Source organism: Entelurus aequoreus, linkage group LG23 (assembly GCF_033978785.1).
Source record: "Entelurus aequoreus isolate RoL-2023_Sb linkage group LG23, RoL_Eaeq_v1.1, whole genome shotgun sequence".
Taxonomy (NCBI): Eukaryota; Metazoa; Chordata; class Actinopteri; order Syngnathiformes; family Syngnathidae; genus Entelurus; species Entelurus aequoreus.
Genome location: NC_084753.1, coordinates 38,659,037 through 38,682,681, shown reverse-complemented (window position 1 = coordinate 38,682,681; position 23,645 = coordinate 38,659,037). Strand labels below are relative to the sequence as shown.

At 39.3% G+C, this 23,645-nt stretch overlaps 1 protein-coding gene across 2 annotated transcripts in view; it reads right to left on the bottom strand.

The window, feature by feature from the left end:
• Positions 1 to 15,857: 15,857 nt before the first annotated feature.
• LOC133640602 (gastrula zinc finger protein XlCGF57.1-like) overlaps positions 15,858 to 23,645 on the bottom strand; it is an 87,824-nt gene continuing 80,036 nt past the window's right edge. For both annotated transcript variants that reach the window (XM_062034113.1, XM_062034112.1), the window contains exon 2: positions 15,858 to 18,338. In XM_062034113.1, the coding sequence (XP_061890097.1) occupies positions 16,555 to 18,288 (1,734 nt within the window). In that variant the 5' untranslated portion in view covers positions 18,289 to 18,338 and the 3' untranslated portion in view covers positions 15,858 to 16,554. The remainder of the gene's footprint in view (positions 18,339 to 23,645) is intronic.

Below are 23,645 nucleotides of genomic sequence, written 5' to 3'. Positions count from 1 at the left end.
CCAGACCTTTATGCAATAAACAATGTATGCTTCAACTAAAGTTGGGTACAATAAATGTAGTTAAAGGCCTACTGAAACCCACTACTACCGACCACGCAGTCTGATAGTTTATATATCAATGATGAAATCTTAACATTATAACACATGCCAATACGGCCGGGTTAACTTATAAAGTGACATTTTAAATTTGCCGCTAAACTTCCGGTTCGAAATGCCTCTGAGGATGACGTATGCGCGTGACGTAGCCCGGCGAACACGGGTATGCCTTCCACATTGAAGCCAATACGAAAAAGCTCTGTTTTCATTTCATAATTCCACAGTATTCTGGACATCTGTGTTCGTGAATCTGTTGCAATCATGTTCATTGCATTATGGAGAAGGAAGCTGAGCAAGCAAAGAAGAAAGTTGTCGGTGCGAAATGGACGTATTTTTCGAACGTAGTCAGCAACAACAGTACACAGCCGGCGCTTCTTTGTTTACATTCCCGAAAGATGCAGTCAAGATGGAAGAACTCGGATAACAGAGACTCTAACCAGGAGGACTTTTGACTTCGATACACAGACGCCTGTAGAGAACTGGGACAACACAGACTCTTACCAGGATTACTTTGATTTGGATGACAAAGACGCAGACGTGCTACTGTGAGTATGCAGCTTTGGCTTCTAAACATTTGATCGCTTGACCGTATGTGCGCAACTTTTTTTTGCGTATGTACGTAACTTTTTTTAAATATATAAGCTTTATGAACCTTGGGTTAGGTGAACGGTCTTTTGGGCTGAGTGATTGTGTGTGTTGATCAGGTGTTTGAATTGTATTGGCGTGTTCTATGGAGCTAGGAGCTAGCATAGGAGCTAGGAGCTAGCATAACAAACACGCAGGTGTTTTTATGCAGGATTAATTTGTGGCATATTAAATATAAGCCTGGTTGTGTTGTGGCTAATAGAGTATATATATGTCTTGTGTTTATTTACTGTTGTAGTCATTCCCAGCTGAATATCAGGTACCGTGAGTATGCAGCCTTGGCTGCTAAACATTTGATAGCTTGACCGTATGTGTGCGTCACGTACGTAACTTTTTAAAAATATATAAGCTTTATGAACCTTGGGTTAGGTGAACGGTCTTTTGGGCTGAGTGATTGTGTGTGTTGATCAGGTGTTTGAATTGTATTGGCGTGTTCTATGGAGCTAGGAGCTAGCAGAGGAGCTAGGAGCTAGCGTAACAAACACGCAGGTGTTTTTATGCAGGATTAATTTGTGGCATATTAAATATAAGCCTGGTTGTGTTGTGGCTAATAGAGTATATATATGTCTTGTGTTTATTTACTGTTGTAGTCATTCCCAGCTGAATATCAGGTCACCCCCGGCTCTCACAGCATCTTCCCTATCTGAATAGCTTCAACTCCCCACTAGTCCTTCACTTGCACTTTACTCATCCACAAATCTTTCATCCGCGCTCAAATTAATGGGGAAATTGTCGCTTTCTCGGTCCGAATCTCTCTCACTTCATGCGGCCATCATTGTAAACAATAGGGAACGTTGCGTATATGTTCAACTGACTACGTCACGCTACTTCCGGTAGGGGCAAGCCTTTTTTTTATCAGATACCAAAAGTTGCAATCTTTATCGTCGTTGTTCTATACTAAATCCTTTCAGCAAAAATATGGCAATATCGCGAAATGATCAAGTATGACACATAGAATAGATCTGCTATCCCCTTTTGAATAAAAAAAATTCATTTCAGTAGGCCTTTAATGTTTGTGGGTATGTATTTTATTCTATTTATTATCGCAGTCAATTTTTTAAATGTTTTCTTTATATGACTTACATGTAGTGTCCAGCTTACTTCATCATCTAGACTAACTCAGCCTGGAGGATGTGTGTAATGTTGAGATGTATTGGAGATGACTTGGTTTGTTTGGATGTTGTCAATATGTCAATTGTTCTATTTAAACATGTTGTCAGATCTCGTGAGAGAAACAAGCAACCAGCTCTATTACTTCTTCTTCTTACTGGCAGTTTGCAGCCATAACTTGAAAGGTTCATACTGCCACCTACTGGACTGTAGAATGTAGTGTGTGCCATAGGACAGAAGGAGGAAATCCCGTTAAGAACCTGTGGAGGGCAGCAATACACCTAAGATGTTCTACTAGTCTGCTGGAAATAGAAAGAAGAAGAAGAAGGAGGAAAAAGCAAGATGGCGTTTGGGGGAGAAAGTCTAAACGTGGGCATTATAGTTCTGTATTTTTAATCAGTGCATACACGTGTACATATATGTCGTTTTATATAGGCTACCTTTTTATTTTGTTTCCCGAGTATCCTGGTTCTTGATTTTTGTAAGTAAAAATAATCTTCAATCGCGCTGCTGGATCAGTTTGAATTACTGGATGGATAGCGGGAAAAGGAACAATATGTGACAAGGAAGGCTGTGCATGGTGCGAGTCAGAGAAGATGCCAAGTGGAACAAACATTTGAACAAAGGGGTTATAGGAACAATGGTAAATGGGTTATACTTGTATAGCGCTTTTCTACCTTCAAGGTACTCAAAGGGCTTTGACACTATTTCCACATTCACCCATTCACACACACATTCACACACTGATGGCGGGAGCTGCCATGCAAGGCAATAACCACGACTCATCAGGAGCAAGGGTGAAGTGTCTTGCCCAAGGATTGATTGATTGAGACTTTTATTAGTAGGTTGCACAGTGAAGTACATATTCCGTACAATTGACCACTAAATGGTAACACCCGAATAAGTTTTTCAACTTGTTTAAGTCGGGGCCCACTTAAATTGATTCATGATACAGATATATACTATCATATATACTATCATCATAATACAGTCATCACACAAGATAATCACATTGAGTTATTTACATTATTTACAATCAAGGGTGTGTGTGTGGGGGGGGGGGGGGATATGGACAGCAAGTAGTGGACATATATATATAGAGAGAGAGAGAGAGAGAGAGAGAGAGAGAGAGAGAGAGAGAGAGAGAGAGAGAGAGAGAGAGAGAGAGAGAGAGATCAGAAGGCATAAGAAAACATTACATTTGATTATTAGCAATCCGGGGAGGGTGTTAGTTTAGGGTTGTAGCTGCCTGGAGGTGAACTTTTAGTGCGGTTTTGAAGCAGGATAGAGATGCCCTTTCTTTTATACCTGTTGGGAGCGCATTCCACATTGATGTGGCATAGAAAGAGAATGAGTTAAGACCTTTGTTTTTTCGGAATCTGGGTTTAACGTGGTTAGTGGAGCTCCCCCTGGTGTTGTGGTTATGGCGGTCATCTACGTTAAGGAAGTAGTTTGACATGTACTTCGGTATCAGGGAGGTGTAGTGGATTTTATAGACTAGGCTCAGTGCAAGTTGTTTAACTCTGTCCTCCACCTTGAGCCAGCCCACTTTAGAGAAGTGGGTAGGAGTGAGGTGGGATCTGGGGTGGAGGTCTAGAAGTAACCTGACTAGCTTGTTCTGAGATGTTTGGAGTTTAGATTTGAGGGTTTTGGAGGTGCTAGGGTACCAGGAGGTGCATGCGTAATCGAAAAAGGGTTGAACGAGAGTTCCCGCCAGAATCCTCAAGGTGCTTTTGTTGACCAGAGAGGAGATTCTGTAGAGAAATCTCGCTCGTTGGTTAACCTTTTTGATTACCTTGGTTGCCATTTTATCACAGGAAAGGTTAGCCTCTAGAATGGAACCAAGGTAGGTGACCTCATCTTTCCTGGTGATAACAATGTCACCCACTTTTATGGTGAAGTCATTGACTTTCTTAAAGGCCTACTGAAATGAATTTTTTTTATTTAAACGGGGATAGCAGATCTATTCTATGTGTCATACTTGATCATTTTGCGATATTGCCATATTTTTGCTGAAAGGATTTAGTAGAGAACAACGACGATAAAGATCGCAACTTTTGGTATCTGATAAAAAAAGGCTTGCCCCTACCGGAAGTAGCGTGACGTAGTCAATTGAACATATACGCAAAGTTCCCTATTGTTTACAATGATGGCCGCATGAAGTGAGAGAGATTCGGACCGAGAAAGCGACAATTTCCCCATTAATTTGAGCGAGGATGAAAGATTTGTGGATGAGTAAAGTGCAAGTGAAGGACTAGTGGGGAGTGGAAGCTATTCAGATAGGGAAGATGCTGTGAGAGCCGGGGGTGACCTGATATTCAGCTGGGAATGACTACAACAGTAAATAAACACAAGACATATATATACTCTATTAGCCACAACACAACCAGGCTTATATTTAATATGCCACAAATTAATCCTGCATAAAAACACCTACGTGTTTGTTATGCTAGCTCCTAGCTCCTCTGCTAGCTCCTAGCTCCATAGAACACGCCAATACAATTCAAACACCTGATCAACACACACAATCACTCAGCCCAAAAGACAGTTCACCTAACCCAAGGTTCATAAAGCTTATATATTTTTATAAAAGTTACGTACGTGACGCGCACATACGGTCAAGCTATCAAATGTTTAGCAGCCAAGGCTGCATACTCACGGTACCTGATATTCAGCTGGGAATGACTACAACAGTAAATAAACACAAGACATATATATACTCTATTAGCCACAACACAACCAGGCTTATATTTAACATGCCACAAATTAATCCTGCATAAAAACACCTGCGTGTTTGTTACGCTAGCTCCTAGCTCCTCTGCTAGCTCCTAGCTCCATAGAACACGCCAATACAATTCAAACACCTGATCAACACACACAATCACTCAGCCCAAAAGACCGTTCACCTAACCCAAGGTTCATAAAGCTTATATATTTAAAAAAAGTTACGTACATACGCAAAAAAAAAAGTTGCGCACATACGGTCAAGCGATCAAATGTTTAGAAGCCAAAGCTGCATACTCACGGTAGCACGTCTGCGTCTTTGTCATCCAAATCAAAGTAATCCTGGTAAGAGTCTGTGTTGTCCCAGTTCTCTACAGGCGTCTGTGTATCGAAGTCAAAAGTCCTCCTGGTTAGAGTCTCTGTTATCCGAGTTCTTCCATCTTGACTGCATCTTTCGGGAATGTAAACAAAGACGCGCCGGCTGTGTACTGTTGTTGCTGACTTCGTTCGAAAAATACGTCCGTTTCGCACCGACAACTTTCTTCTTTGCTTGCTCAGCTTCTTTCTCCATAATGCAATGAACATAATTGCAACAGATTCACGAACACAGATGTCCAGAATACTGTGGAATTATGAAATGAAAACAGAGCGTTTTTGTATTGTATTTAAAGGGGAAGGCATACCTCTGTTCCTCGGGCTACGTCACGCGCATACGTCATCCTCAGAGGCGTTTCGAACCGGAAGTTTAGCGGCAAATTTAAAATGTCACTTTATAAGTTAACCCGGCCGTATTGGCATGTGTTATAATGTTAAGATTTCATCATTGATATATAAACTATCAGACTGCGTGGTCGGTAGTAGTGGGTTTCAGTAGGCCTTTAAGGTTGATGTGGGACCCAAACAGGATGGATTCTGTTTTACCCAACTGTATGGATAGCTTGTTGTCAGCGAGCCAGGTGCAAGTTCTACACAGCTCAGCACTGAGGATTTTCTCCACCTGTGACTTGTCCTTGCCGGATACCAGCAGGGCAGAGTCATCCGCAAACAGGAACAATTCACAGTCGCATGCCGATGACATGTCATTTATGTATATTAAGAACAGTAAAGGTCCCAATATACTGCCTTGGGGGACTCCACAGCTCACCGAGAGGGGGGGCACACTTTGCGTTCACCTCTACCACCTGCTCCCTCCCCTCCAAGTAAGATTGCATCCAGCGCGATGAGGTTTTGTTAAATCCGATTGCTCTGAGCTTATCCAACAGTATAGCGTGGTTAACGGTGTCAAAGACCTTCTGAAGGTCCAGCATGACCATGCCGCAGTATTTGCCCGCTTCCACCTCATGTTTGATGTGGTCGGTCAGATAGAGAAGACATGTGTCAGTGGAGTGGTTAGTTCTGAAGCCGGATTGGAATTTGTACATGAGTTTATTAGTGGCAAGGTAACTATCGACCTGTTCATAAACTATTTTCTCCATTACTTTCGAAATGGAACTGAGAATAGAAACAGGTCGGTAGTTGCCAGGTTCCAATTTGCTTCCTTTTTTAAAGAGGGGAGTTACTCTTGCTATCTTAAAATCTTTTGGTACTTGGCCTTGTGAAATTGAGAGGTTTATTATGTGCGTGACAATCGGGGCAATGATGGAGGCAGAGTCCCTGAGGAATCTGGAGGGAATATTATCAAGGACACAACAGACGTGACGAGGTTGGTAGAAGGTGGGGATCGAACCAGGAACCCTCAGGTTGCTGGCACGGCCACTCTCCCAACCGCGCCAATCCCTTTCAGTGTTTTATGCAACTGACTCTGACTTTGTCTTACCTCTCTATTTTTCGATTTAAAACTCTGGAGCTTTTGAAGTGTAATTCTGGTCTTGTCATCGTCGTCCGGACAGAAGGGCGACACGGCAGTGCGGCTGGATCAAAAGAGACGTCGGAGACGCTTTACTGAAGCAAAAGTTGCTTTATTACCAGCGAGCGTCATTTACACAGGACTGCAGTTCCTGGGAGGAGGTCAGGTCAAATATGGAGGACTCCTCTCCCGGAGAAGCCAAACCATCGTTTTATATATTCCTTCTTTCACTGTCTGGGTGTGCGCTAAAGCTAAACAGCACCACCTGACCACGAAAGGAGATGTTGGTGTGTAAGTGTCTGGAAAACAACTGCTTTAAGTCATAACTTAAAGGTTGGCGTTTGAGCTAGACAGGTAGTCTCCTTTCAAGGATATGGTTGTCACTTTTGCATTCCGAAGTCCCAAGTAGGGTCTCTTTTCCTACGAGAAGTGATCCAATTCACCTGCGAATATCAAACTAAGGGGCCTTATCTTCTCATGTGCTCAAACTGAAATACCACTGTTTACTCAAACCTGATGGTTTGCTTTCTCCGAGATGAATATGAACATTCACCAAGTGTAGAACATGATATGAGTCAATTAATACACTTCCTTTTACGTACTCAGGAGTTTGCACTTAACCTGCTCTCTGGAATATTCCCCCGGTGACTGTGTGAGTTTTGTGTAAACATGTTGATACACATTGTTACAAACTGAGAGGAACATCAACCTCTCATAAATATTGTGTGTCTGAAACTGTCTCGTTTTTATGAACAACATAAAACAATCAGTGCATCATCCTCACATGACAATTCATCTTCCTATAGACAATCTATTCAAGAATAGTGTTAATAATAAATATAAAGTTAGTAGACATGTGGGAGTAAGAAGTAAACAAACCTGTTCTGTGTAACACAACTTGATGTTTCTTGCGCTCAGACTAATATAACCGGATGCAAAGTTATTAACGATGTTTACTCTATTTAATAGAGTCTAATAAAGGACATATATGTGTACATGGACGCACAGATTAAGAACACTGAACTGTGACGACTGCAATAACGTCTTCACCGTCAGATGCCATCTTGCTTTATCCTCGAGAGAAACAAGTAAGCAGCTCTCTCTCCCAGATCTCGTGAGAGAAACAAGTAACCAGCTCTTTCCCCCCGACCCCGGGTACAACTATTTCAACATTCTGAAAATAAAAGTAAACTTGTCCATTTTACATTTTCAAAACAAAGACATACAACTTATTTTTGTAAAAATATTCAAATATTTAACAATGTATTGAAACAACAGTAGCATAAGGAAAGAAAAAAAAGAAACAAAATAAATATTACACTCATGATATTATTTTTGTCTTTGATGCTAATCGTTTTTATAACGTATTTTAGAATGGAGAATAGAGGTTTTCATGTTCTTTTTAAATTTCCTTTGCCATTATATATATATATATATATATATATATATATATATATATATATATATATATATATATATATATATATATATATATATATATATATATATATATATATATATAAAAGGACAGAATTTAACAAAAAAATATTTTGGTTTACATTTTCCTAGTAGACATAACAGTTTCACAGCATTCTCCAATGGAACTTTCTGGGGAAACATCCTGGATGAATTTGGATAGAAGTGAGTTACAAAGGTAAACTTTTTGAATGAGTTAACTTTATTTGTGATGATTTATCTCTTATGCTCAGTCCATTTTTTTCCAAATTAATTTGAGGGACGTTGTCACCGCCTGCTGCCACCTTGTGGTTTGTATTGTCAGTTTTCCTCTTTTGGTGCAGTTGACCTTGTTCTTACATTTCTCCTTCCTCCTAGAGTTCCTGTGTTGCCCTTGTGGGCGGAGTTGTGGGACGTGCACAGCTGCTTCCAATTGACCCTGGTGCTACTTAAGCAGCACCTTGACAGCTGGATGGCACTCTGCGATTCCACTCCACGCCAGTTGATTCTATGCTTCCAGTATTTTGCTACCTTGACCATTCCCAGTGCCATCCATCTTGGTGTTGTTTTGTAGTGTGCACGTCTTGTAACTCCAAACCAAGTTGAGTTTATTTTAGTATATAAGTAGCTTTTGTTCTTTTTTCCACGATGCACATTTTGTCTTCTCTTTTTCGCACCGTCACTTTTTGTTACTTCCTGTTTGGATTGTTTTTGTGAGTATATTTCCGCAGTAAAAGAAGTGTTTTACTCAGCGTCCTGCGCATCCTTGGGTTCCTCTTAACTGTGTTAAACAGCACTCTGACAGAAGGAGTTTCTCCAAAATGCAACACCCTTTGGCGGACAAGTTTGTGATTAAAGGCTATACGTACAAAATGAAAGGGACAAGTGGTAGGAAAAATGGATGCATGTACAGTAAAGCTCTGTGGGATGATGTACATTATTGACTTTTCCCTAACATTCCAAACTTTCCCATGTTTTCTGAAATTGTTATTGTTTGAGGGATTCTAAGAAAGGGGAAAATAAATCATGAACAACTTTAAAAAACAATTGTCACGTGTAGTTTTTTTAATAAGAAATGTAGATTATTAAAAACAAAACTATCCTTCATAACATTCCACCTTTAATGTTGCCATTTTCTCTAATCTACATATTACATAAAGGGGACATACATATAAAACAATATTCATATTACAAAAGAGAGTAATAAAGATAATTAAAAGAATGGATTATAGAGATCCAACAAATGATTCATAAAGTCACACATTTTAAAAGTAAATGATCTTTTATAAAACACAACTGTTCAAATTATGTATGAAGTAAATGATAATATGCTTCCAGAAGTGGTCCAGAAGATGTTTCAGATGTGAACCAGTAAATATGAACTAAGAGGGATTTATGTGTACTCAAAAGCAAAGGTATGAACACATGTAAAACAAATATGTACATCATATAAATGAGTTCATCTATAACATCATTAATAATTAAAAAATGATTTATAAATATCTCTATACACATAAAAATTATTTGTAACATGTTTTGTCCTGTTTATTCTCACCTTTACATTCAAAGTGTTGTGTTCATTTTTAAATAAAAGTACACAATGCTGTACATCAAAACATGTCCTTGACTGGAAAAAGCAATAAGCTAAAAATATCTAATCTATAAATGTTAGAATCTATGTGCTGATGTTGTTAGAAGGTCAAAGTTAAGTTTTGACAGTTTATTTCAAATCCTGCATCTTCATTTGCTGCTGCTGTTCTCACCAGCACACTTGTGTTTCTTACACTGGTACTTATAAGAGAATCTTTCACTACACACACTGCAACTCAACACTTTCTCTCCTGTGTGTGTTATCATGTGTGGTGTAAGAGTGTTTAGGTGACGAAAGCTTTTGTTTCAGTTTGAACAGGAGTATGGTTTTTCACCAGAGTGCGTTCTCATGTGTTCTTTTAAACTTTGATTTATTGCAAAACTTTTATCACATTCTGAGCAGGAAAAAAGTTTTTCTCCAGCGTGTATTTTCATGTGTACTTTCAAAGGGCTTCTTCGTACAAAAGCTTTACCACATTCTGAGCAGGAAAAAGGTTTTTGTCCAGTGTGTGTTCTCATGTGTTCTTTTAAACACTGACTTTTTACAAAACCTTTCTCGCAGATTAAACAAGACATTTTTTTTTCTCCAGTGTGTATTCTCATGTGTGCTTTCAAAGTGCTTCTTCGTCCAAAAGCTTTACCACATTCTGAGCAGCAAAAGGTTTTTCTCCAGTGTGTATTCTCATGTGTGCTTTGAAATGGTCCCTTCGAGTAAAATCTGTACCGCAGATTGAACATAAATAAGGTCTTTCTCCAGTGTGTCTTCTCATGTGTGCTTTGAAATGGTACCTTTGAGTAAAATCTTTACCACAGATTGAACATGAAAAATGTTTTTCTCCAGTGTGTGTTTTTGTGTGTTGTATCAAATGTCCCTTCTGGAGGAATCCTTTACTACAAATTGAGCACTTGAATGGTTTTTCTCCAGTGTGTATTCTCATGTGTCTTTTCAAATCGTGCCTTTGAGTAAAACCTTTACCACAGATTGAACATGAAAAAGGTTTTTCTCCAGTGTGTATTCTCATGTGTGTTTTTAGACGACAACAGTATTTAAAAGTTTTGTCGCAGTGAGAACATGTGAAGTGTGTGTTGTCAGTGTGACATGTCTTATCATCTTTAGAGTCTTCATCATCAGTGTCAGGAGAGTGTGACGTTGTGTCCTCACTATCTGATAGTGGAGCTAAGAGCTTGTCTGCTTGTGATCCTCCACAGTGGTCTCCATCAGCTTCTGTTGTCATGTGTTGAGTTGAGCTGCTGCTTGGAGGCTCCGCCTCTCTCTTCTCCTCACTTTCACCTTTGACCTCATCACCTTCACTCTTCACAGGGACACCAGTCACTGGCATCTTGGTGACATCAACCTCCTCCAGTCCTTCAAGATGCTCTCCCTGCTGACTGATGCTGTGTTCCTCCTCTTCCTCTTTAATGTGAGGGGTCAGTGGGTCCTCCTCTTCTTCCTTAATGTGAGGGCTCAGTGGATCCACCGCTTTCTCTTTAAAAAAGGGTGTCAGTGGGTCCTCCTCTCCCTCTTTAAAATGGGGTGTCAGTGGGTCTTCCTCTTCCTCTTTAAAATGGGGTGTCAGTGGGTCCTCCTCTTCCTCTTTAAAATGGGGCGTCAGTGAGTCCTCCTCTTCCTTCTTAAAATGGGGGATCAGTGGGTATTCCTCTTCCTTTTTTAATGAGGGAGGGCTGTGGCTCCTCCATCCGCATCCTGAAACTCCACTTCTGTTGCTCAGGGTGAAGATGTTCGTCCCAGACGTCTGCAAGACAAACACACCATCTCTGCTCAATCACACAATGCATTCAGTACTTTTACATGCACTTAGGAAAAACAAGTTATCGTATGAACTGTCTTGAAATCTCAGTGATGCACAAACACAAGCACATTTTACATTTTTATGAATACTAATTAGTAAATAAATGTGATCAACAATCAGCTAACATTGGAGTCAATGGGAGCTCCTCTATTAGACCCACAAAGTCCTCCAAATAACCATCCAAAAACTGCCAACAATACTCCATTTACATTTTGTGACCTGAATATTAACCAAGTATTAGCGATATTGTTATTATAAGCGCTAACGTTAAGGACCTACTTTTAGCTGCGCATTGATCACAGAAGTAACTAGCTTATGCTGCTATATTGACATACTGAGCTGCTTTCTCACCTCTAAGATGGTGAAAGCTAATTCTAGATTATAAATCATGCTTCTCACTTATGTAGTAGAAGGTTGTGGACATAAACCGACAACTTGGTCAACTTTGACATTCAACTTTGACCTGGAGCAAGAAAGACACGAAAATACGCTCTTTTGCACCCAAACTTTTTTAACCCTTTGTGAGGATTAATTCTTCATCTAAACGGGAAGATATGAACATCCCATCAGTCGGCATCCCAGTGAGAGCAGACATTGTATGCTTAAAATGAGCAAGATATGTAAATATGACATGTTATTACGAACGTTACTACATTACATATATACTTACAGTGAGCGGCTACCAATGACTCAGTTGTTAGCTAACTTTTGCTAAGGTTTATTTTCTATTGAGGATGCATTAACCATCGACCTGCTCAGTGGCCTTGTGGTTAGAGTGTCTGCCCTGAGACTGGAAAGTTGTGAGTTCAAACTCGGGCCAAGTCATACCAAAAACTATAAACATGGGACCCATTGCCTCCTTGCTTGGCACTCAGCATCAAGGGTTGGGGGTTAAATCACCAAATGATTCCCGAGTGCGGCCTCCGCTGCCCTCACCTCCCAGGTTGTGAACTTGGGGATGGGTCAAATGCAGAGGATAATTTCACCACACCTAGTGTGTGACTACCGTTGGGACCTTAACTTTAACTTACATAGGGACTGTGAATGATTCCAAAAAGTGCAGTTCCTCTTGAAATGAGAAAATAAAACAACAAGATATCATGTGAAGTGAATTATATTTATATAGCGCTTTTCTCTAGTGACTCAAAGCACTTTTGTAACGCAGGTGTCAAACACATACCTTTGCGGAGACTATTAGGCTCTTGCTCTGTATTACTCTTTGAGCGCTGCGCGCTCTCCCTGGTCACGTGACCGCCGCAGTCCAATCAGCTTTGGTTGCATGCCGGTAGCAGGAAGTGACTGGTATGCTTTTGTTGTCTATTGATCTTTGAGCTCGGCGCACTCTCCCTAGTCACTTGACCGCCGCGGTCCAATCAGCTGTGCTTATAAGGCGGTAGCAGGAAGTGGCCAGTAGAAAGGACGTGAGGGGAGACACATTGTCTTTCTGCTCGAGGTAAGTTTTTATTCTCGTTTTCACCCGCAATATTGTGCTGACAGGATTCTAAACTAAATGCCTATTTGTTAACTTTATAGAGCCGACTACCAGCGCTGGAAGTTGGTAGAGTGGCCGTGCCAGCAATCGGAGGGTTGCTGGTTACTGGGGTTCAATCCCCACCTCCTACCATCCTCGTCGTGTCCGTTGTGTCCTTGGGCAAGACACTTCATCCTTGCTCCTGATGGCTGCTGGTTAGCGCCTTGCATGGCAGCTCCCGCCATCAGTGTGTGAATGTGTGTGTGAATGGGTGAATGTGGAAATACTGTCAAAGCGCTTTGAGTCCCTTGAAGGTAGAAAAGCGCTATACAAGTATAACCCATTTATCATTTATTTGTAGCACGTATAGGTTACAAAATTATAATCCAGAAAATTATATTTTTGGAGTATGAGCTACAAGTTTTAGAAGCTGATTGCTAAACAGATGCAGCTTTAGTGAAACACTAAGCATCATTTAAATGTTCCTGAAGGAATCAATAAAGTACTATCTATCTATCCATGTAGCAGTAATGTTAAATGCTAAACAAAATAATACAAACTATCAACATTAAAAAAACTAAACTATCACTTACTGTACAATGTCTGCTCTCACCGGGATGTCGACTGTTGGGATGTTTATATCTTTCAGCACGAGACATGTTCTCTCCGTTTAGTTGATATATTGAGCATAATCTTCACTCCTTGGGTCAAGACTGCTGGGAAGAAATGAGCATCTTGCCGTGTCTTCCTAGCGACGTCTTTGGGTTTGAAACTAATTTGACCAACTTCTCGGTCTATGGCCACGACCTTCGCCGATACAAGCGTGAGGCATGATTTATAATCTAGAACAAACTTTTACCAACTCAGCGGCGATGCAGCAGCAGCTCAGTGGCTAGTCTTACCTCTCTGCGGGCAAGGAGCCGTTTGACTAAAAGTAGGTCCTCGATGTTAGCTCTTACAATTACAATAATAATGATAATAATACCTGAGATTTATATAGCGCTTTTCTAAGTTCCCAATGTCGCTTTACATGTAAAAAACCCATCATTCATTCACACCTGGTGGTGGTAAGCTACTTTCATAGCCACAGCTGCTAATACTTGGTTAATATACAGGTCACTACAAGTAAATGGAGTAATGTTGGTGATTTTAAAGGCACAATAGATGACTACCATTACCTGTAATGTTAGCCGCCTTGTACTAGTAGTTTTTTACTATGTAGCATACATATTGGATGACATCTGGATGTTGTGCTTACTTGGACTGTGATGAAGCTGTGAGGACTCAGGTGGTTTGTCTTCACGGTCTTCAGTCTTCACAGAGACAACAGTCAGTGGAAACTTGGTGAGATCCGCCTCCTCCTGCCCTGGAAGACACTCTCCCCCCTGAGTAACCCAGAGATCCTCCTCTTCCTCTTGAATGTGGGGGGGCTGTGGATCCTCCAGCAGCGTGATTGAAGATTATTTATACTAACAAAAATCAAGGAACCAGGATACTCGGGGAACAAAATAAAAGGTAGCCTATATAAAACGACATATATGTGCACATGTATGCACTGATTAAAAATACAGAACTATAATGCCCACGTTTAGACTTTCTCCATCAAACGCCATCTTGATTTCCCCTCGTTCTTCTTCTTCTTTCTATTTCCAGCAGACTAGTAGAACATCTTAGGTGTATTGCTGCCCTCCACAGGTTCTTAACGGGATTTCCTCCTTCTGTCCTATGGCCCACACTACATTCTACAGTCCAGTAGGTGGCAGTATGAACCTTTCAAGTCATGGCTGCAAACTGCCAGTAAGAAGAAGAAGTAATAGAGCTGGTTGCTTGTTTCTCTCGCGAGATCTGACAACATGTTTAAATAGAACAATTGACAGGTTGACAACATCCAAACAAACCAAGTCATCTCCAATACATCTCAACATTACACACATCCTCCAGGCAGATCAGTGTTTTTCAACCTTTTTTGAGGCAAGGCACATGTTTGTCATTGAAAAAATGCGGAGGCACACCACCAGCAGAAAACATAAAAACATTAAACTCAGTAGCTGATGTTGACAATAAAAAGTTGTTCTCGCAAGTGTTGGATATAAATTCAAACCATAGTTAACCATGCATGACTATAGCTCTTGTCTCAAAGTACTGTCACATCACGCTGTTACTTATTTGGGGTTTTTTGGTGTCTTCCTGTGTGTAGTCTTTTAGTTCTTGTCTTGCACTCTTATATTGGTGGATTTTCCTGTTTTGTTGGTATTTTCCTGTAGAAGTTTCATGTCTTCCTTGAGTGCTATTCTCCGCACCTGTTTTGTTTTAGCAATCAAGGCTATTTAAGTTGTCGCTATCCTTCTTCGTGGGGACATTGTTGATTATCATGTCATGTCTACCCCAGGGCAGCTGTGGCTACGAAAGTAGCTTACCACCACCAGGTGTGAATAAATGATGGGTTTTTAACATGTAAAGCGACTTTGGGTACTTAGAAAAGCGCTATATAAATCCCAGGTACTATTATTATTATTATGTCCGTCTTAGCTCCACACGCTGTAAGTCTTTGCTGTCATCCAGCATTCTGTTTTTGTTTACTTTGCAACCCGTTCAGTTTTAGTTTCGTTTTGCATAGCCTTCCCTAAGCTTCAATGCCTTTTCTTAGCGGCACTCGCCTTTTGTTTATTTTTGGTTTAAGCATTAGACGCCTTTTTACCTGCACGCTGTCGTCTACACATCGTGATCCCAACAAACCATGTTTCCGACATCTACAAAGCAATTAGCTACCGGCTGCCACCTACTGATATGGGAGAGTACAACATGGATACTCTACCGAGCTCTAGACAGCACCGACACTCAACAACAGCACATTTGCAGATTATTATTACTGGTTTGCAAAAAAATATTTTTAACCCAAATAGGCGAAATTACATATTCTCTCACGGCACAAGTGTGCCGCGGCACAGTGGTTGAAAAACACTGGTCTAGATGATGAAGTAAGCTGGAAACGACATGTAAGTCATATGAAGAAAACATTTAAAAAATTGACTGCAATAATAAATAGAATAAAATACATACCCACAAATATTAACTACATTTATTGTACCCAACTTTAGTTGAAGCATACATTGTTTATTGCATAAAGGTCTGGGGACATACATATAAAACAATCACACAACAATATTCATATTACACAAGAGAGTAATAAAGACAATTAATAGAATGGATTATAGAGACCCAACAAATGATTCATAAAGTCACACATTTTAAAATTGTAAAACAGACAACTGCTCAAATGATGTATAAAGTAAATAATAATATGCTTCAAGAAGTGGTCCAGAAGATGTTTCAGATGTGAACCAGTAAATATGAACTAAGAGGGATTTATGTGTACTCAAAAGCAAAGGTATGAACACATGTAAAACAAATATGTATATATTATAAAGGAGTTCATCTATGGAATCATCTACAATTAGGAAATAAAATATGTAACACTTCATTATTTCAAAAACATTTATAAAACAATATTATGAATAAGTATAAAAGTGAATTATGAATATCTACACATAAAATGTTTATTGTATGTAACATATTTTATGTGCTGTTTATTCTCACCTTTTCAGTCAAATTGTTCTGTTCATTTTAAAGTACACAAATGTGTATATTAACTCATGTACTTGACTGAAATAAAAGCACTAATCTGAAGTGTCTAATCTATGAATGTTAAAATCATATTAACAAGATTGTGTTACACACACAACAATGATGTCACACATGTTATATGTACTGATGTTGTTAGAAAGTTGATTTTAAATCCTGCATCTTCATTTGCTGCTGCTGTTCTCACCAGCACACTTGTGTTTCTTACACTGGTACTTAGAAGAGAATCTTTCACCACACACACTGCAACTCAACACTTTCTCTCCTGTGTGTGTTCTCATGTGTGCTCTAAGAGTTTTTAGGTAACGGAAGCTTTTGTTGCAGCTTGAACAGGAGTATGGTTTTTCACCAGTGTGTGTTGTCATGTGTACTTTTAAATTTACATTTTTTACAAAACTTTTACCACATTCTGAGCAGGAAAAAGGCTTTTCTCCAGTGTGTATTCTCATGTGTGCTTTGAAACTGGAACTTTGAGTAAAAGCTTTACCGCAGACTGAACACGAAAAAGGTTTTTGTCCAGCGTGTATTCTCATGTGTTCTTTTAAATATTGATTCATTACAAAACTTTTACCACATTCTGAGCAGGGAAAAGGTTTTTCTCCAGTGTGTGTTCTCATGTGTGCTTTGAAACTGGAACTTTGAGTAAAATCTTTACAGCAGATTGAACACGAAAAAGGTTTTTCTCCAGTGTGTGTTCTCATGTGTATTTTTAAACTTTGACTTACTGCAAAACTTTTACCACATTCTGAGCAGGAAACATGTTTTTCTCCAGTGTGTGTTTTTTTGTGTGCTTTTAAACTTGTACTTACTGCAAAATTTTTACCACATTCTGAGCAGGAAAAAGGTTTTTCTCCAGTGTGTTTTGTCATGTGTATTTTCAAATCGCGCTTTTGAGTAAAATCTTTACCGCAGATTGAACATAAAAAAGGTTTTTCTCCAGTGTGTGTTCTCATGTGTACTTTTAAATTTCGACTTACTGCAAAACTTTTACCACATTCTGAGCAGGAAAAAGGTTTTTCTCCAGTGTGTGTTCTCATGTGTATTTTCAAATCGTGCCTACGAGTAAAATCTTTACCGCAGATTGAACATGGAAAAGGTTTTTCTCCAGTGTGTGTTCTCAGGTGTACTTTTAAAATTTGACTTACTGCAAAACTTTTACCACATTCTGAGCAGGAAAAAGGTTTTTCTCCAGTGTGTGTTCTCATGTGACTTTTCAGATGACAATGGTATTCAAAAGTTTTGTCACAGTGAGAACATGTGAAGTGTGAGCAGGATATTTTTTTTTCTCCAGTGTGTATTCTCATGTGTGCTTTGAAATTGGGCCTTTGCGTAAAAGCTTTACCGCAGATTGAACACGAAAAAGGTTTTTCTCCAGTGTGTATTCTCATGTGTTCTTTTAAACTTTGATTTCTTACAAAACTTTTATCACATTCTGAGCAGGAAAAAGGTTTTTCTCCAGTGTGTGTTCTCATGTGTCTTTTCATATTGCTACGGTCATTAAAAGTTTTGTCACAGTGAGAACATGTGAAGTGTGTGTTGTCAGTGTGACATGTCTTATCATCTTTAGAGTCTTCATCATCAGTGTCAGGAGAGTGTGACGTTGTGTCCTCACTATCTGATAGTGGAGCTAAGAGCTTGTCTGCTTGTGATCCTCCACAGTGGTCTCCATCAGCTTCTGTTGTCATGTGTTGAGTTGAGCTGCTGCTTGGAGGCTCCGCCTCTCTCTTCTCCTCACTCTCACCTTTGACCTCATCATCTTCACTCTTCACACTGATGAGGTGTCTCTTGTCTTCCTCTATGAAGTGGGGGGACAGCCGCTGTTTTTCTTCATCTCTAAAGTGGGGGGGCTGTGGCTCCTCTTCTTTCACGTGGAGGGCCTGTGACCTCTTCTGCTCCATACTGGAGGACCCCTCCTGCTGCTCAGGTGGACGATATTTTTCACAGACGTCTGCAGGACACAAGAAGACAAACACATGCTGGGATCGAAATAGATAAGATTTTACCAATTCAGATTTAATTTTAGATTCTGCTTTACGATTCGGTTATTTGTGGACTCACTTTTGCTTTCACATTCAGTAAAAAGGAGAAGAAACAGGTCGATTAGCATCAACTTTGACTAGTTGAGAAGTAACATGAGCGTACAAAGCCAACAGTGAGGTCTTAAGAGGCACAGATTTTACGGGTCCCCCATGAGGTGCCAGAGGGCCCTAAGGACAATATTCTGCTTTGAAAATATCTATAAAATAAAAATATTTTTGGCAAGAAATTAACAAAATACTACACGGCATTTTGTGGCAATTACAAAAGAATGTCCAGTATAATTCTCAGGACATTCAGTCAATCACAACTGGACTGTTAAAGGCCTACTGAAAGCCACTACTAGCGACCACGCAGTCTGATAGTTTATATATCAATGATGAAATCTTAACATTGCAACACATGCCAATACGGCCGGGTTAACTTATAAAGTGCAATTTTAAATTTCCCGCTAAACATCCGGTTGAAAACATCTTTGGATGATGACGTATGCGTGTGATGTCACGAAGTCAACGGAAGTATTCGGACCCAATGTGTCACCATACAAACAGCTCTGTTTTCATCTCAAAATTCCACAGTATTCTGGACATCTGTGTTGGTGAATCTTTTGCAATTTCTTTAATGGACAATGGAGGCTGCAAATAAGAAAGTTGTAGGTGCTACCGACTACAGCCAGGAGGTTGTGTTGTGTTTGAGTTGGATAGCAGACGCACTACCGTGAGTACAGCTTTGGCTTCCAAACATTTGGTCGCTTGCCCGTACGTGTGTGTCGCTATGTGCATGTCACGTACGTAACTTTGGGGAAATATATGTTTCTTGCCGACTCTGATGGCGGCCGGGGTGTCGTCGAAAGCTACAACGCCCGCTGCCGCCGCCGCTCCGTAGCTAAGTTAGCTTCAGTGGCTCGTTAGCAACATCATTGTTAAGCTTCGCTAAACTGGAAATTACCGTATTTTCCACACCATAAGGTGCCCCGTGTTATTAGCCGCACGTTTAATGAACGGAATATTTCAAAACTTTGTTTACCTATTAGCCGCCCCGTGCTATTAGCCGCACCTACGCTAAGCTAAAGGGAATGTCAACAAAACAGTCAGATAGGTCAGTCAAACTTTAATAATATATTACAAACCAGCGTTCTAACAACGCTGTTCACTCCCAAAATGTAATGTGCAAATGTGCAATCACAAAAATAGTAACACTCAAAATAGTGCAGAGCAATAGCAACATCAATAACTCAACGTTGCTCATACGTTAGTGTCACGCAACACACAAAATAAACATTTAAAGCTCACTTTCTGAAGTTATTACTCATCCACAAATCCCTCGAATTATTCTTCTTCGGTGTGCTTCACTTGTTTTTTGACACCATCGATGATGTGGACGCGCATGCAGTCATAGATCAACAGGAATGGCGCTGCGTGAAAAAAGTCACCCGGTGTCTTCGCGTAAACGTCTATCAACCACTCGCTCATCTTTTCTTCATCCATCCATCCCTTCGAGTTAGCTTTTATGATGACGCCGGCTGGAAAGTTCTCTTTTGGCAAGGTCTTCCTTTTGAATATCACCCTGGGTGGAAGTTTCTGGCCGTTAGCATGGCAAGCTAGAACCACAGTAGGACGACTTCTCATTCCCTGTGGTGCGAATATTCACCGTACGTGTTCCCGTTGTATCCACAGTGCGGTTCACATGAATATCAAAAGTCAGTGGAACCTTGTACGCGTGTCTCTTAGTAGGAGACATTTTGTGGTCTTTACAGAAACACACAAATGAAATGAAACGTAATATCCGCGCGCTTCTTCTTCTAGGGGGGCGGATGCTCACCTTGGCGGTTGCTTACAGTAGAATAAGAAGCGCTTCCTCTTCTATGGGGGCGGTTGCTTACCGTAGAAGAAGAAGCGCTTCCTCTTTTACGGGGAAAAAAGATGGCGGCTGTTTACCGTAGTTGCGAGACCTAAACTTTATGAAAATAAATATGAATATTAATCCATATATAAGGCGCACCGGGTTATTAGCCGCACTGTCTGCTTTTGAGAAAAATTGTGGTTTTTAGGTGCGGCTTATGGTGCGGAAAATACGGTATTAACCGTGTATTTACATGTCCACGGTTTAATAGTATTGTTGATCTTCTGTCTATCCTTCCAGTCAGGGTTTTTTTAAAATGTTGTTTCTATCTGCATTTAAGCACGATGCTATCACGTTAGCTCGTAGCTAAAGTGTTTCACCGATGTATTGTCGTGGAGATAAAAGTCATTGTGAATGTCCATTTTGCGTTCTCGACTCTCATTTTCAAGAGGATATAGTATCCCAGGTGGTTTAAAATACAAATCCATGATCCACAATAGAAAAAGGAGAGAGTGTGGAATCCAATGAGACCTAAGTTACGGTCAGAGCGAAAAAAGATATGTCTTGAACTGCATTCTAGTTCTTCACTCTACCGTTCCTCATCCACGAATCTTTCATCCTCGCTCAAATTAATGGGGTAATCGTCGCTTTCTCGGTCCAAATCTCTCTCGCTCTATTGTAAACAATAGGGAAATGTGAGGAATCCTTCCTCCTTTGACGTCACGCTACTTCCGGTATAGGCAAGGCTTTTTTTTATCAGAGACCAAAAGTTGCGAACTTTATCTTCGTTGTTCTATACTAAATCCTTTCAGCAAAAATATGGCAATATCGCGAAATGATGAAGTATGACACACAGAATGGATCTGCTATCCCCGTTTCAATAAAAACATTTCATTTCAGTAGGCCTTTAATATTTGCTTACATGTCCCTTGGCAAGTTTCACTGCAATAAGGCACTTTTGGTAGCCATCCACAAGCTTCTGCTTGAATTTTTGACCACTCCTCTTGACAAAATTGGTGCAGTTCAGCTAAATGTGTTGGTTTTCTGACATAGACTTGTTTCTTCAGCATTGTCCACACAACTTTGGGAATTTCCCGACGGTAAGTGGTACGTAAATGGTTTCAATTACAGCAAATTGTCATTTTTTAATACATTTTAGACAACACAAAGTCAGGCACATGTGCACTAGCGTTGTTTGGCTTGATAATCATGGCGGACAAGCTACATGGACTTTGCTACAGAGATTTGCCCTCGGAGTAAACGGAGCCAAGCGCTTGGGTTAGTGTAATTTTCCCTCGCTTCCCGCCGTATGTTTAAGAGCGCACTGCTGTGTTTAGATGGAGACAGGTGTGGACAATATTGGAGACACTTGTCCCCACACTAAAAGTATACAGCGAAGGAAAAAACTATTTGATGTTGCTTTTATTTTTTCAGTACATTGTCCATCAGCTGCTGTGACTGAGAGTTAATGAGGTGAGGAAACATGCAGCAGGTGATGTGTCGTGAACGTTGTCACAACTTGTTTATAAAGTAATTAATTTGTTTACTGGGATGTCCAATTCCAAAAGCAAACCCGACCCAGCAACACTCAGAACTGCAATAAACAGAGCAATTGAGAGGAGACACAAACACGACACAGAACAAACCAAAAGTAGTGAAACAAAAATGAATATTATCAACAACAGTATCAATATTAGTTCCAATTTCAACATAGCAGTGATTAAAAATCCCTCATTGACATTATCATTAGACATTTATAAAATTAAAATAAAAAAAAGAACAATAGTGTCACAGTGGCTTACACAAATCTACTAGTCTGCTTGCATGTCAGCAGACTGGGGTAGATCCTGCTGAAATCTATGTATTGAATGAATAGAGAATCCTTTTGAATCGGGAAAAAAAAAATCTTTTTTTAATCGAATCGTGACCCCAAGAATCGATATTGAATGGAATTGTGGGACACCCAAAGATTCACAGCCCCAATATATATATATATATATATATATATATATATATATATATATATATATATATATATATATATATATATATATATATATATATATATATATATATATTAAGGCTGAAACGACTATTAGTTCGATTAGATTAATCGATAGAAAAATAATCGTTAGCTGCAGCCTTAATATATATATATATATATATATATATATATATATATATATACACACACACATGGATGCTTTGGAGCCCCTGCCTCAAAATAAAATAATGTTTATAATAATGTTTATTGTGTGCATGTCCCATGATAATGTTTATTGTGTGCATGTCCTATAATCATGTTTATTGTGTGTATGTGCTATAATCATGTTTATTGTGTGTGTATGTGCTATAATCATGTTTATTGTGTGTACGTCCTAGAATCATGTTTATTGTGTGTATGTCCTATAATAATGTTTATTGTGTGTATGTGCTATAATCATGTTTATTGTGTGTATGTGCTATAATCATGTTTATTGTGTGTATGTCCTATAATCATGTTTATTGTGTGCATGTCCTATAATCATGTTTATTGTGTGTATGTGCTATAATCATGTGTATTGTGTGTATGTCCTATAATAATGTTTATTGTGTACATGTCCTATAATCATGTTTAATGTGTGTATGTCCTAAAATCATGTTTATTTTGTGTATGTCCTATAATCATGTTTATTGTGTGTATGTGCTGTAATCATGTTTATTGTGTGTATGTCCTATAATGTTTATTGTGTATGTGCTATAATCATGTTTATTGAGTGCATGTCCTATGTTTATTGTGTGTATGTGCTATAATCATGTTTATTGTGTGTATGTGCTATAATCATGTTTATTGTGTGTTTGTCCTATAATCATGTTTATTGTGTGTATGTCCTATAATCATGTTTATTGTGTGTATGTCCTATAATCATGTTTATTTTGTTTATATCCTATAATCATGTTTATTGTGTGCATGTCCTATAATCATGTTTATTGTGTGTATGTCCTAAAATCATGTTTATTTTGTGTATGTCCTATAATCATGTTTATTGTGTGTATGTGCTGTAATCATGTTTATTGAGTGCATGTCCTATAATGTTTATTGTGTGTATGTGCTATAATCATGTTTATTGTGTGTATGTGCTATAATCATGTTTATTGTGTGTTCGTCCTATAATCATGTTTATTGTGTGTATGTCCTATAATCATGTTTATTGTGTGCATGTCCTGTAATAATGTTTATTGTGTGTATGTCCTATAATCATGTTTATTGTGTGTAAGTGCTATAATCATGTTTATTGTGTGTATGTCCTATAATCATGTTTATTGTGTGCATGTCCTGTAATAATGTTTATTGTGTGTATGTCCTATAATCATGTTTATTGTGTGTATGTCCTAT